Here is a 15,185-nt window from a genome sequence, read left to right on the forward strand (position 1 = left end):
TTACTTAAATATATTTCATGTAACGTCATATAAACCATATCAGTATTCATTTCCAGCTAGCTACAAAAGACCGTGAACACGATTACAGAGTTTTCCACCCAAATTTATGGCGCCCAAATTATTCAGTCATTTATTTCCTTAATGAATCCAATATATTATTACATATCACCAATGGCGACCCTAATACAATCGATTGCAAGCTAGCGAATACTACGTGATGAAGAATTGGAGTGTAGCATTTGTACAGGAACTACATATATATTTTATGCTCAAAATTCAATTAGTGTTCTTAGTGGAAAAAAAAACATTTTTACTTATTACAGAGTATGATGATACAGTCCTATACGTGAAATGAGTTAAAATAAAAATGTAGTTTCGTGTTGTGCGTAGAGTCCAATTCGTAGATACATAATGTCTTTTTTCTCCAAAATATATGAAATGACTAATTATTTTTGATCATTTTCTGAGTTAGGAGCTGGTGAAATTATTATGTAACACCTGCCCGTAAGAAATAACCACCACAGCTTCGCGCAGGGCTGTAAAATACTCCATAACTACGCACAAATGTAGACTGACAGCCATTTGAGTTTCTCACGAAAGCGGTTTAAGATGTCGAAATTCGTATTCTGAGTTGTAACGCCGTGTAGGTAGACAAATAGGTTGGCACCAACAAACCTAATATCGGGTAACTCTGAAGGCAGAGAAATATATTTCTCCGAAAAGTTGGCAGCCACCTACAAGACTCACGATCAAGATTTCGCCTTTGGAGCCGAAACCCGTCTAAATATTATTTTAAAATGCAGTTCTTGTACCACAGAGAAATCGTGTGTCCATCACAAACATCAGATGGTTAATATAAGCGTACAGATGGCGTCATAATTTCAGTCATTGGACGAATTTGTCTCTTCTGTAAATTCCATTTCATACAATGATTTGTGCCAGATGTCCATTAAACATAGACACCAATATTTATGCTTAATTTGAAGAAAAACATGAATTTGAAAGTCTTTTTCGAATCCTCCGACGGCAAGGAGGAGTCCGAAATTTCCCTAGGTCGGTTGCCCACGTTCCATCGTAGACCAGTCGGTATGGCACGGAAAGTGGCCCAATTTCGGGGCGGTTAAGGATTGTAGCGAGGTTGGGTTCGGTTAAGTAAACTTAGTTTGTGTTAGACGCTGGCCTTGTAATCCTGGGGTCTCGGGTTCGATTCCCGGCGGTGCCCGAATTTATAACTTGTGTTGGGCAAGGCCGTGGTCTAGGCAACACGGAGTTTTCCTCCGTGGCATCCCAACAATTACTCCATTCACACACAGAAGAAGGCAATGGCAAACCACTTCTGGATCATCTGCCAAGAACGTATATGAACAGGTCCTAGTCCGAGAAAAGGATGGAAGGATCCTGTTCATATGGACCTGTCGTCAGACAGAACACTAAATAAATAAATAAATAAGACCAGGGCAGACTGAGTCAGGTGAGGTCGGTAGTTTCGTTGCGTGAGGTATATTAGATTGTACTGGGTTAGAGTGGGTTGAATTCGGGTGTTAGATTAGTTTGGGATATGTTAAGTGAGGTTAGTTAAAGTTGGTTTAGGTTACATTACATTTCGCATTGAGGGGTGTGCCCGGGCGGGCATAGAGCCCCAGCGGGTGAGCACCGGTGTAGTGCCGTTGGGCATCCGATTTGGCGGGCTTAAACACACACACATTATTTGTTTATGTTGGTTGAATTTTAAAATATTTTCATCTGGAAATATTTGTGTGGCGTAAACGCAGTTGGCACTACGCTTTTCAAAGATAATGAAATATATCGTAAGGATAATAAGCCTTTGGGTTCCACAAAACCATTTAAATTTCTTAATCAGCTGATAGATTAACAGCTTCTTAAGAAAGACCCTCTCTATTCGGTGGAGACGTTTCGAAGGAGTTGCTAAATCAACTTTAACATGCAGGGAGCATTTGAGGACTTCAACCTGTAGTCCTTATATCCTTTTTGCGTGAAAATTGGACACAATGGAACTCGTTTCTATCTTTGTATGCAGATGGCACCCACGTATTACCGAGTATGTGCTTGGTTAATTAATAAATAACTCATACTATAATTTCTAAACTGACAGGCAGGTGGTAGAAAAGAAAGTTTGGCGTGCCTGCATCCATGGGGCTCAGTTCCCTTCATACAATGGCAGTCGCCCAGCACAAAATCCCGCATTTTTGAAACCGAATTATTCATTATTGTCCTCACAAGATCCCGCCACTGGTCTCTCTATGTACCACATGAATTGAAACATATTTCTCCCAAGATCCATAACGCTCATCCGTCTACGCGTTGGTTTTTCTCCGCAAGACGAATCCAAAATTTAGTACGAATTTATTATTTCTCATGAATACTACATATCACATCTACTTTATTCTCCTTATTTTGCAACCCTAATAATATTCGTTAAAGGGTACAGTACAACGTGACCCTCAGTGTGATATTTACCACACACTCTTAGGTTGAAATCTTCTCTTCAACTCCGTGCTCTCAAATACCCTCGACCTGTGTTATTCCATTTATGTCGGGAGTTTCACAAATGTAAAAAGCAACAGGTAATGTTACAGCTTTGTATGTTATACTTTAATCTCTGCGTCATTAGACAGTGAACGAAAAGACAAAAGCCAAATCTTGGCGTACTTTACTGAATTCATTGGAAAACAGCACACGTTCCTCTACGTCTTAAATGACGAAATTTCATTATTCTGAAACATTCCACTGGAGGCAGGTGATACCAGATCATCAATACGCCAGTCTGTTGAAGGTTTACGTTGCTATGTACGTAAACTCCATAACCACAGGTCGGAAACATTTCTAATAAGTGGACACAAATGATCAGTAGATTGGAATTAAATTTATAGTCACATTTACAGATTATATTTATAAGGACGCTGGCCTTGTAATCCTGAGGTCTCGGGTTCGATTCCCGGCGGTGCCCGAATTTATAAGTTGTGCTGGGCAAGGCCGTGGTCTAGGCAACACGGAGTTTTCCTCCGTGGCATCCCAACAATTACTCCATTCACACACACAGAAGAAGGCAATGGCAAACCACTTCTGGATCATCTGCCAAGAACGTATATGAACAGGTCCCAGTCCGAGAAAAGGATGGAAGGATCCTGTTCATATGGACCTGTCGTCAGACAGAACACTAAATAAATAAATAATATTTATAAGGAATTGATTTATTAAGCGTATCTTCTGCTTCCATTACAAAAGACAAACTGACCTCTGAAGTACTAAGTCTTTTGCGTTTTATTTATGTAATATTTTATATGTTTGGCGAAGGCCTACAAATATGATCTCTGCAGTCATGCAGAGAAGTGTTCTAAAAAAACTACACAGATCCTATTTACTGAAAATTAACTTCTCTCTGAACTTATACTGGAGATTTAACGTAAATACTATCGCAGTTTTGCTAGGTATTAAATATAAGGAAACACGTCTTTCGAATTCGCTTCATACTTCAACGCAGACTGGGCGAAGTCAGTGCGAGAACACAATTTACGCTTCTTACTAAATGCAGACATACTAAACGAGTATCACAGAGATCCCCGACGGGGGCAGAGGATTTTTCCTCTAGCCTCTGCGTCCAGACCGGCTCTGGGGCCCACCCAGCCTCCTTTACAATGGATACCGGGGGTCCTTTCCCGGGGTAAAGCCGGCCAGGGCGTGATGCTGACCACTCTCCCCCATCTAGTGCCGAGGTCAAGGAAGAGAGGAGCTATACCCCCCAAGCGCCTGAATGGCGTATAAAGGAACAGATTAATTAATTAATTCGTTAATCATAGAAAACAGGTTTTGATCATTACCAAACGTAACAAAAGTGAATGTTTCTGTCCCCTAACTTCTAGAAAAAGTCAGCTTTATGTTTCTGAAAACAGGCCCTATGTGACCACTGAAAATTCCAACTAACTCAGTTATAGGTTTTAGGGTTGTATGAGAAAGTGGTTTTAGACGTGCGAACCTGCCTTTTTGTGTATACATCATTTTGGGGCACTGTTTTATATGGAGACAAAGAAATCGTTTACTTTTCATTTATGATCGATATGTTCCTTGAAACATAAACCTCCAGAGAAAAATATTCTGATTAGTTACTGGTGCTATTCACTCTTCTCAGCAACAGCCTAATTAATCCGTCATTCTGTTACCGTTCACTAACGCAATGCTTTACAAACAATTCTGAAGAAGGCACTGTTACATGCAGTTAGTAGCATTTATGAAAAAACTACTTCTGTATAATCTTGAAACTATCCAATTAACCCAATGTCCTCTTAATAGCGGAGAAACCTATCCTGTTCGCTATTTACAGGGTCTGAGGTTTTCACAGCGGTGAGTCTGAAGATTTCTGTCTTCTGGGTTGTTGCGCTGTGTAGTATGGTCGATGTTAACCTACGTTTCGGAGGTCATATTGCCTCCGTCATCAGGGCGATGAATCTATAGAAGCTAATTACCTTCATTCGGACTTAACAACTGTCTATGCTGTATTATGACGGTGTATGGAGATACATATATTAAAATGCCTTGGATGGGGAAGACGGTTCATTTTAATGATAATGTTTGTGGGTGTTTTCACATTCATTTATATTGCTAGTAGCCGGAGGGAGGGGAGGTTTCTTCTGTTGACTTCATTGCTTCGTCACGTATATTCATTTCCCATTTACATTAACATTCAAATTCTTTCTAAGAAACCACTGCAAGACTTTTACGTTATACGACTTCCTTCAGTCCACCTCTGTGCGACTCACACCGTCAAATTAAAATTTAGAATTCTCAAATGCCCTAAAGCTTGTTTTTAACATAAAACGTTAGATGGATTTGCTGTTACTGGAAGGATTTTATGAATAATTAATTTCCAAAACACATTCCAACATTCTACAGAAAGCAATATGCAGATTTACAGTTACCTCATCTGTTATCGACGTCATAGACTCTCTTGTTCGAAGCGCGGATTTTAGTCGACACCCAGATGGAAATTTACCTGAAACACACAAAAAACCAAGAACATACACATTTTGAATTTAAGACAAGCAAAATATAGCTACCCTCTAAAATACTCCACGCAGCACACAACCTTTCTTGAGAATCTAACAGTAGCTAACTGAGTCAAGAAATTCATTGTATGTTATGTAACTACATGATTCATTACAACGTACAACAGTCCGCCATTCGACCCCATCCTGAGACTGTCAAATCTAGTCTACATCAACACGGGCTATGCTTAAGATCAATTTCAAAATTACCATCCGGTATAATCCTACATATCTGACCTCTACCAAGTTCCCTAACTAAAATGCTGTGTGCAATTATTTATCTACGCGTGCCACACCATCCATCAATTACATTCTCATTTATTTCAAAAACTGCAAAACTGGCGAAGAGTATAAATCCTCCCCGATGCAAATGTTCTCCATTCTTTTCCTAGTTCGTATAAATCACTCAAGGAAAAAGTATTCAGTCCCCCAGGTCAATGAGTGTCTCAAGTAATTAAACTTCAACTGTCTACTCTACATTCCCATAGTTTTACAAAAATTCAGTTTACTTTGTCGTTCCATTGAATCATAATTCAATTCCCAAAAATAAACCCAAGAGATTTTGTTCGAAACTTCCAAAGTTCCAATGCACTTTCCTATGGGCGCTCTATAGCCCAACATCAGAATTTGTTGAGCCATCTTTCTTCAAGACAAAACGATGCAATTATGGCCCTCAATCTTTAAGACCTTGGACCACATCCTTATGGACTCGCGGACCGTTGGTTATAAATCAGACAAAAACCTCACGGCATTTTATAACATATGCCAGACCTACTAACTTAGTAATGCATAGATATTCGGTAACTTTCTTTAACACAACTGGAGGGCCGTGTAGTCTGGTAGAACACTAACCCAGGAGAACCATCTTCAGACTCACGGCCGTGAAAAACCTCAAATCCTACAGAGTTTGTCGAAGTTCTTGGTATGACGTCAATCATGGCGACAGGCACTGCCAAATATCGACCATAGCAACAAAGCGTATTTTCTGACAATGTGTTAACCATCCTTTAGGTTAAAGAATGGTAAAGTGTTGCAAACATTATACGCGGGTCCCACAAAACACGTCCGCGGGCGTCGAGCTATACAAATATTACTAACCTCCACCGTGCAACGTGTGACGTCGAAGATGTCTTATGGACTCGTGTCTTAATTATATAAATTATCGACTACAGTAACACATCAATGCTCTTAATTTCAAACACACGCCTGTACGTGGAATTGCTGTGGGGATCGGAAGACTCTAAAGCCTTAACACCAGTTCAAACTAAACCAATATTGACAGAACTACAAGGAGTCTTGAAACATCACTCTTTGGTCGCCAGTATTCTTTACTCCTGACCATTGTGATAGCTTCCGTCTCTCGTTATCTAAAATTGTCCCTCAACGCACTTAACACCGCCGAGCTGGCGACACGGCCACTTACTCAAGGTCCAGGATGAGGAAAAACTACAGCCTTCACACAGATTAAGAAATGGTTTTCGTAAATACAAAGACAAAGTAAACGCCTGTACGAGGTGCGATCGAAAGGTTTCCAGACTGCGCCTATAAAAACCCGTACACTTATCTCAGGTATTAAATTCATCCATCACCCTCGAAGTAGTTCCCCTGGGAGTGAACACAACGATCCCAGCGCAAGTCGTTGATGGTACGACGTCGATCTTCGTGAATGGCCTGCCGAATCTTCGTAACATTTTCGGGCGTTGTGCTCGAAGATGGTCGTCCAGAACGCTCGTCATCATCGACAGAGGTTCGGCCATTTTTAAAACGTGAATGCCACACAAAAGTTTTTGCACGACCCATTGCGGACTCCCCAAATGCTTGCTTTAGCATTTCTTTGGCAAAATTTGATGCACACGCCATTCCGAAATCGAAGGAGGGTCGGTGTAATGCACTACCAAAACGCCCGTAACTAAGAAACAAATGCTAATTCGATGATGCCGGCTGGCACACTGATTCACTATGAATGTAGGCCGCACCCCCTAGCGGCAGAAGCTCGTACTACATCCGGTTCGCCCTCTATTGACACAGTCTTGAAACTTTCCGATCGCACCTCGTATATCGAGGTTTCAGGTAGTTCAGTAAACCAAACAAGAATTCTTTAAAATAAGTCTTACGAAGCAATGTACAACTGTAATACACTTACGCTCCGAAGGTTAGGCAACTTATCTTTCACGACGATACTGAGCCACAGGAGGTTTCATTCTTATCAAGAAATTCCAAATAAATTCCCATGTGAAAAAACTTCTTTCCAAGCATCTTTCTTGTTATTTCAGTTTTTATAATCTTCTAAAATTACATTCCATAAACATAAACGCAGTTCGCAGTTCTGTAATAAATTTAACATTTGCGCTCTGGATCAGCCGACGAAGATATGAATAGGATCCAACATTAAAATATCTAACGGAAAACTACGATCCTAAATCGAAGATCTAGCATCTAGCCATCTAGCAGAGAATCAGGAGAGACTTGGGTGAGAAATGGCCGCTGAATTTTGCCGTAAATCTACTTCCCCTCCAAATTTATACTACGGATTTTATCACCATTAAAAATCCATCGACATCGCGGCCGGGTTTGAACCCGCGAACCTTAGATCCAGTGGCAAGCACACTAACCTCTGGTCTACCGAGGGCATCGAATTGCTGAACACTGTTTGTGAGCAATGTTCGTCTTTGTCTGTACCCAGGTTTACGTTCGTCCTTTCGCTTCAGGTGTTGCGATTACTAAATTTTGTAAGCATTCCTCATCTCCTCACTGAATATATTACCCTACGCGTAAATCCTGCTTAAACTGCAGAGATGTACAAGTCGTGGGCCGCCTTGTTCTTTATTCAGACAGCCAGAGGCAAATGACACGTCACATCTTAGTAAAGGCGGTTAAGGACAATTTAAAATGTTAAGTAATGCAAAAGTAAGAATGTGAAGAAGTTTCTTGTCACTATTAAAAGCTATCAGAGTTTCCCTTATCAAAAAGGACAAATACTCAGTCACTTTCGAGATGAAACTCTGTATTCCGAACATCTTGACAGATATTTGTGGCCACTTGAATTACGTAAAACAGGAAGCTGTACAGAAAATTCAACTTACGAATAAATGGTACGCCTACGGCAATGTATTGGCCTCCTGAACGGAATTATAAAACATTTCATTCACTGTTTCGAGAATAACCCTTCTCACTTTCCAAACTTACGAGAAAATATTTCAACAGTCGGCATGTTAGACATATTAGAGAGATCAGAAGGCTTCGATGAGGACACTGTATAATGATTGACCACGGACTGGACGACCGGCGTTCGATCCCCGACAGTGGGTTCGAATCCCACTCAAGGCATGGATGTTTATCCGTGTCTCTCTGTGTTGTGCTGTCCTGTGTACAGGTAGAGACCTTGCGACGGGCTGATCACTCATCCAAGGAGTCATATCAAAGTCTAAATAGGTCAAATAACCTCCAAAGAGGCGGCCAAGACGCACACTAGGTTCTAGAGCCAAAGATGAGATGATGATATATTGAAATCACTTAATACATTGTTTTCTGTAGATCCAAGTATAAGTTTGAATATTAATTATAAAGTTGAATACAAATATCTATGACCAAAACGTGTTTCTCGTTGACAGTTTTCAACCTTAAACTGACCTCAGACTACTTTACGGTTTAATACATTTCTGAAAAGGGGGGAAAAAAATGATAAAATGCATTTTATAATTATGCCATTTTTAAGTAAATCTCATGTTGTTGGAATACCTTCAACTGGTGAATAGAACTTATATTAAAAATTATTATACATATCCTTATTTTTACCCTGAATATCGATCACGTTTCGCGGAGACGTAATTTCCTACGATATGAGGGTTTCAAAATTATGCATGTTATATGAGTAGTCTTTATGGGGCCGGGGGGGGGGGGGGGGGGTTGAAGGTTGAAAAGTAGTTAACTTTCTTACCGACGAGGCTTCTGTCACGTTGCCGTTGTTAATCCCCCACAGAGCGCAACACAATATGAACGGCGCAAATTTGTCCAGCAAAAGCATTTGGTTAATCTGGGCTACGGATCAACCAAGCCAGGCAATCACTCGTGGGCATTTTTGATAAGCCTGTCCGAACTAAGCAGACCGAGACAAGGCGCTTTAGTGAAAACAATCACACCAGGAAAGTGTTTCGTTGGCCCCTCCAAATCAAACTACTCGATATACACGTCGTTTTGAAATCCAATTGCCTTGTCCTCTTGGTTTCAGATTAGAGGGCTCTTAATAATCAGGCCCATGCGGACATATTTAAATTAATTCTGGTTTAACGACAAACATTAACCCTTTGAAGCCGAAGATCGTCTGAATATTATTTAAGAATTCAGTCCGTACCGCAAAGAAAACACTAAACCTCACCATTACGAAAATCAGCTGGTTAACCCTTTGAAGCCGAAGATCGTCTGAATATTATTTATGAATTCAGCCCGTACCGCGAAGAAAACACTTCACTTAACCATTAGAAGTCGAATCAGGCGGTACCACATAAGATTTAACATCCCGGTCAAAGCCTTAATCAATCACAGAAGCGAACATTCTTTTGTTTGAACGCGTTTTTTATTATTCTGTAAATATTTATAATATATAATGTGTACGGTAGCCATGTTCATAGCTGCCATATACATTTATGCAACACAGCAAAGAAAATACATTAATTTCGCAGATTTCTTAAGTCTGGTCGTAAAACGTTTACTTTAAAGACATTAGGCAACCTTTAGTTTTCGATGGGGTCGTACCCTCTGTTCGCTCACAATTTCAATGTCTTTGCAGAACTGTACACATGAGACACGTACGTATATGTCATTGATACGAAGGCACACAGCTTAACGATACGACCTACTAATGACGTGGTCTCCGTGTTTAAACATGTCTCTCCCTGCTACAGAGGTTCAGCTCGAAATAATGGTATGTAAACTTCAGTGTCGTGTAGTACAGCAGACAGGAAAAACATGAAATATTAAGTAGAATAGACCATTACTGATAACTCGATGAAGAAATGCAAACATTATTCCAAGTCCTCATGTAATATATACACACTGCCGTGTCGCAATGACATATTTCATAGGCTTTACGTTTTCTCTATTAATCTGAAATAAAATTATTTATTTTGAAATTGTATGAAAAACTAAGCTACAGGTTCCGGATTGAATCTAAATCGCAGAAAATCTTCTACGTACATCCACGGAGCAGAGCTCTTCTTGATAAGCTGATAGATCCCAGCCGATAAAGAAATTCCCCCAAACTTCATGAAGCCGGAAGTTTCATTACCGTCTTCGAAACACCCTTCCAGAAATATGTTGAGCCAATCTACACCCGGGCAGTCAACGCACTCATATACATAACCTATTTTTCATATTCTTCCTTCAAATCCTAGTCTCCTTTCCATGGAAATATTGCTTTCTACCAGGTGTTTCGACTATACAAAAATTATATTTTAGATTCCTACACTATAATATTTTACCGTTCTGAAATTAATGACAAGTAATGCCTTAAGGGAGAAGTCATGAAGAAATTTAAAATGAGGAACTGAAACATGTCGTGAAACATGAAAAATGATGGTCTAATGTAAAATCGAATATTTCGATAAAGAACATCATTTAATATTTTAAATATTTTAAAATGTTAATTATTGTAATATTTTAATATTTAATAAGAATTATTGTGATTAGACGGACAAGATTTAATATATACTGATTATATTTTTGTTAACTTTTGAAATGATACTGTATCGGCTACTAGAGTTGCGAAACGTTGCTGGGGAAAAAATTATAGAAATTAGAACCAGCTCTATCAGGTCCCATACTTTGGAATTACGTGTTACAAATTGTGACGAAGGCTTTAAGTTCAGAAATGGCAGCAGAAAGAATCTGTGTTCTCGCAAAAGAAACGAAAATTTACTTTTTCTAACTCGGGCCCAGTACCATGAAAATAGAATAAAAATTAATATGATTATAGTAGGCGTCACAAAACTGTATGCTTCAAGGTCACGGTGGGACTACGCGCCCCTATCTGCGCGGCTGCAAATCAGAGTTCTCGAACCATTTCTCTCTCAGCCATATCACAAAATGGGGGTACGAAACTACACATCTAAGTAGAAAACACTTTCCCCACAAACATTCTAGTATACGAAAACAAAGCTTTACTCATGTTTGTTTCGTTTCACCCTAGTAGATTTTAATTTTGTTTCACTTTTTTTTTATTAGTGTTCTGTCTGACGACAGGTCCATATGAACAGGATCCTTCCATCCTTTTCTCGGACTGGGACCTGTTCATATACGTTCTTGGCAGATGATCCAGAAGTGGTTTGCCATTGCCTTCTTCTGTGTGTGAATGGAGTAATTGTTGGGATGCCATGGAGGAAAACTCCGTGTTGCCTAGACCACGGCCTTGCCCAACACAAGTTATAAATTCGGGCACCGCCGGGAATCGAACCCGAGACCCCAGGATTACAAGGCCAGCGTTCTAACCGCTAGACCACCTCATCTTATTATTATTTAGTGTTCTGTCTGAGGACAGGTCCATATGAACAGGATCCTTCCATCCTTTTCTCGGACTAGGACCTGTTCATATACGTTCTTGGCAGATGATCCAGAAGTGGTTTGCCATTGCCTTCTTCTGTGTGTGAATGGAGTAATTGTTGGGATGCCATGGAGGAAAACTCCGTGTTGCCTAGACCACGGCCTTGCCCAACACAAGTTATAAATTCGGGCACCGCCGGGAATCGAACCCGAGACCCCAGGATTACAAGGCCAGCGTTCTAACCGCTAGACCACCTCATCTTATTATTATTTAGTATTCTGTCTGAGGACAGGTCCATATGAACAGGATCCTTCCATCCTTTTCTCGGACTGGGACGTGTTCATATACGTTCTTGGCAGATGATCCAGAAGTGGTTTGCCATTGCCTTCTTCTGTGTGTGAATGCCACGGAGAAACCGGGGAAGCCCCCGGAGGAAAACTCCGTGTTGCCTAGACCACGGCCTTGCCCAACACAAGTTATAAATTCGGGCACCGCCGGGAATCGAACCCGAGACCCCAGGATTACAAGGCCAGCGTTCTAATTTTGTTTGACCCTAGTAGATTTTAATTTTACATTGATGCCAATTTTAAACAATGTTTATCTAGCACCGCCATTTCAAGTTCACTGTCAATGACAAAAATAGAAAAAAGCTAATGTAAACTTACAAAAGTTTACTCTGCTGTGTGCCTTCCTTTTCTAGAACTTTTCTTTTTACTACAGACTTTTCTGCTTCATCGAATTATTTAACGTGACGTAATCAAATTTCTACAAAGATGTTACAGAAGAAAGTCAGGACAAAGAATTTCTCTTGCTTGAAAAATTCAACTAGTCGTTATCTGTGTCATAAAAGAACTCTCGCTTGCCCATGAATAGAATAAAAAACTCGTACCCTTATACAACTGTCCAACCACAAAAGTTTGCGTATTTTAATGCATTAGTTTATCAAGGAGATATTAAAGATCGAAATACGTCCAGTCGACAGTAAAATTCCGTTGATTTATTGCCCTATATATAATAGATGTACTTGAGTAAACAAGCACAAATGATATAAAAGTTAACTTTTTACATTTTAGTTAACTTAAAACTTCTACGTTCATAAATAACTTTGGTCATTTAAGTAATTTATTAAACATATACGACGGAAATCACTATAAATAGACACACAAGGAATCAATGTTGGAAAAAAAAGGTTACGCCTTACATAATTCCTTCATTAATTTACCCAATGGTTTATATTGATACAACAGCTTCGAGATAAGACTTTCTTTCATCTCAAAAGCAGTTTGAGGACTCGAGTTTGAGGTGTTCATTTCAAATGTTCCAGTCATTTATTTTGATAGATCTTTATTACTGAAGTTATAACTACTATTCTCACTTATTTACATTTTTGGTTCGTCATTCTGTATACAAAGACCACTCCGAGGATACGCATTCAAAGGGTCTCCATTTTTTTAATTAATTAATTTCTTGACACCCAAAATCCGAATTCCTGCCAGTCTGTTCCGCACTTTGAAAGTGAATTTTCCGTATATCTCTACATTCTGTATTTATTTTTTTAAAATAAACGTAAAATGTCCTAATATTTTCCGTATGTCCTCATTTCTTAACTGATCTGTTCCAGTCCAACCTTAGAAGGTCCTCAGGCATTTCATATCTGCTGCCTGCGTTATATTCCAGTCTCTCTTATTCAGCGTTCATGTTTCGTTACTTTACAAATGCAATGGCACAGCCATAATCTCACGATATTTTAAATATGTCTCTTTCCTAGTCCACGCACGCGTACGTCGAGGATAGGTTGAAACCCTGTCTCAGTACTTGATTAATAACGATTTCTTGTGAAAGTCGTTCATCTCCTAAAACTATTTTTACTTTAGACCCATTATATATTTTCCAAAACGTTTATTAAATGTCTATGTTATCATATTTTATCCAAAATCTCCCAGAGTTTCCTATTAACTCTATCAAATTATATTTTTCCAGATCAATACAACCAATATGCGTTTCACATTAAACTCTTTTTTATTAACCCTTTGAAGCCGAAGATCGTCTGAATATTATTTATGAATTCAGTCCGTACCGCGAAGAAAACACTACACCTCACCATTACGAAAATCAGCTGGTTAACCCTTTGAAGCCGAAGCTCGTCTTCATAATATTTACGAATCCAGACCGTACCGCGAAGAAAACACTTCACTTAACCATTAGAAGTCGAATCAGGCGGTACCACATAAGATTTAACAAAAGAACATTTCGATCAAAGCCTTAAATAATTTTATATAAGGTGAAAACGCAGACAATGTAAAAAAAAGTACCTATCTAAAACTACGTTGATATTCTAATAAGATTATCTCAAAGCGTGAAATTATTAGTTTGGTGTATACTTTGTGTGTAATATTCAGGAGACCAATTCCTCGTTTTACTCTTTAATTATCGAAATAACATGTGCTTGATAACAAGTTTTGGAAAATTCAGCACATCGCCAGCACACATTTATGAAGTCTGAAAGTCTATTATTGAGGACTTCACCAGCATATTTCAGTAATTCAATATTAATTATATCAGTTCCAGCCGCCATTCTATTTTTCATTATGACCTGTAATTCCTCCATTATGATTAAATCAAACAAAACAACTAAGTGTTACGCAGTTTCTAAATTTATAACTAGTAAAAAATAGTGAACTTGCAAAGTGATCAAAGTTGTTCAAAAACAACCCAAGAAAAAATGTGGTAGGTGCTACAATCCTTAAGGCACTATAACAATTAATATTTTAGTACTTCATGCATCTACAACTGCAGAAAACAAAGTTACTTCAAGCATTTGCTTCCCAATGGAGTAACTCGTCACTAATTCCACGAACTCTGGCCATCACAACCTGCGTAAAGTTATTTTCTTCTTTGAAAGTTAAACGTCGACCTCATCTTATTATTATTTAGTGTTCTGTCTGAGGACAGGTCCATATGAACAGGATCCTTCCATCCTTTTCTCGGACTGGGACCTGTTCATATACGTTCTTGGCAGATGATCCAGAAGTGGTTTGCCATTGCCTTCTTCTGTGTGTGAATGGAGTAATTGTTGGGATGCCACGGAGAAACCGGGGAAGCCCCCGGAGGAAAACTCCGTGTTGCCTAGACCACGGCCTTGTCCAACACAAGTTATAAATTCTGGCACCGCCGGGAATCTAACCCGAGACCCCAGGATTACAAGGCCAGCGTTCTAACCGCTAGACCACCTCATCTTATTATTATTTAGTGTTCTGTCTGAAGACAGGTCCATATGAACAGGATCCTTCCATCCTTTTCTCGGACTGGGATCTGTTCATATACGTTCTTGGCAGATGATCCAGAAGTGGTTTGCCATTGCCTTCTTCTGTGTAATTGTTGGGATGCCACGGATATACCGGGGAAGCCCCCGGAGGAAAACTCCGCGTTGCCTAGACCACGGCCTTGCCCAACACAAGTTATAAAAATTCGGGCACCGCCGGGAATCGAACCCGAGACCCCAGGATTACAAAAATGTAATTTCTCCGAAAGTTTTTGATTTTAACCGAATTACACATTACTACTTCTAGAATCGCTCAATGAAGGATGAG

At 39.5% G+C, this 15,185-nt stretch overlaps 1 protein-coding gene across 2 annotated transcripts in view; it reads right to left on the reverse strand.

Annotated features, from left to right (window-relative positions):
• LOC110832116 (uncharacterized) overlaps positions 1-15,185 on the reverse strand; it is a 223,042-nt gene that overhangs the window by 63,204 nt on the left and 144,653 nt on the right. For both annotated transcript variants that reach the window (XM_087353112.1, XM_087353113.1), the window contains exon 2: positions 4,935-5,008. In XM_087353112.1, the coding sequence (XP_087209238.1) occupies positions 4,935-5,008 (74 nt within the window). The remainder of the gene's footprint in view (positions 1-4,934; positions 5,009-15,185) is intronic.

This window comes from Zootermopsis nevadensis, unplaced genomic scaffold (assembly GCF_977971745.1).
Source record: "Zootermopsis nevadensis isolate Lab colony 2312 unplaced genomic scaffold, Znev_1.0 Znev_ptg000021l, whole genome shotgun sequence".
Taxonomy (NCBI): domain Eukaryota; kingdom Metazoa; phylum Arthropoda; class Insecta; order Blattodea; family Termopsidae; genus Zootermopsis; species Zootermopsis nevadensis.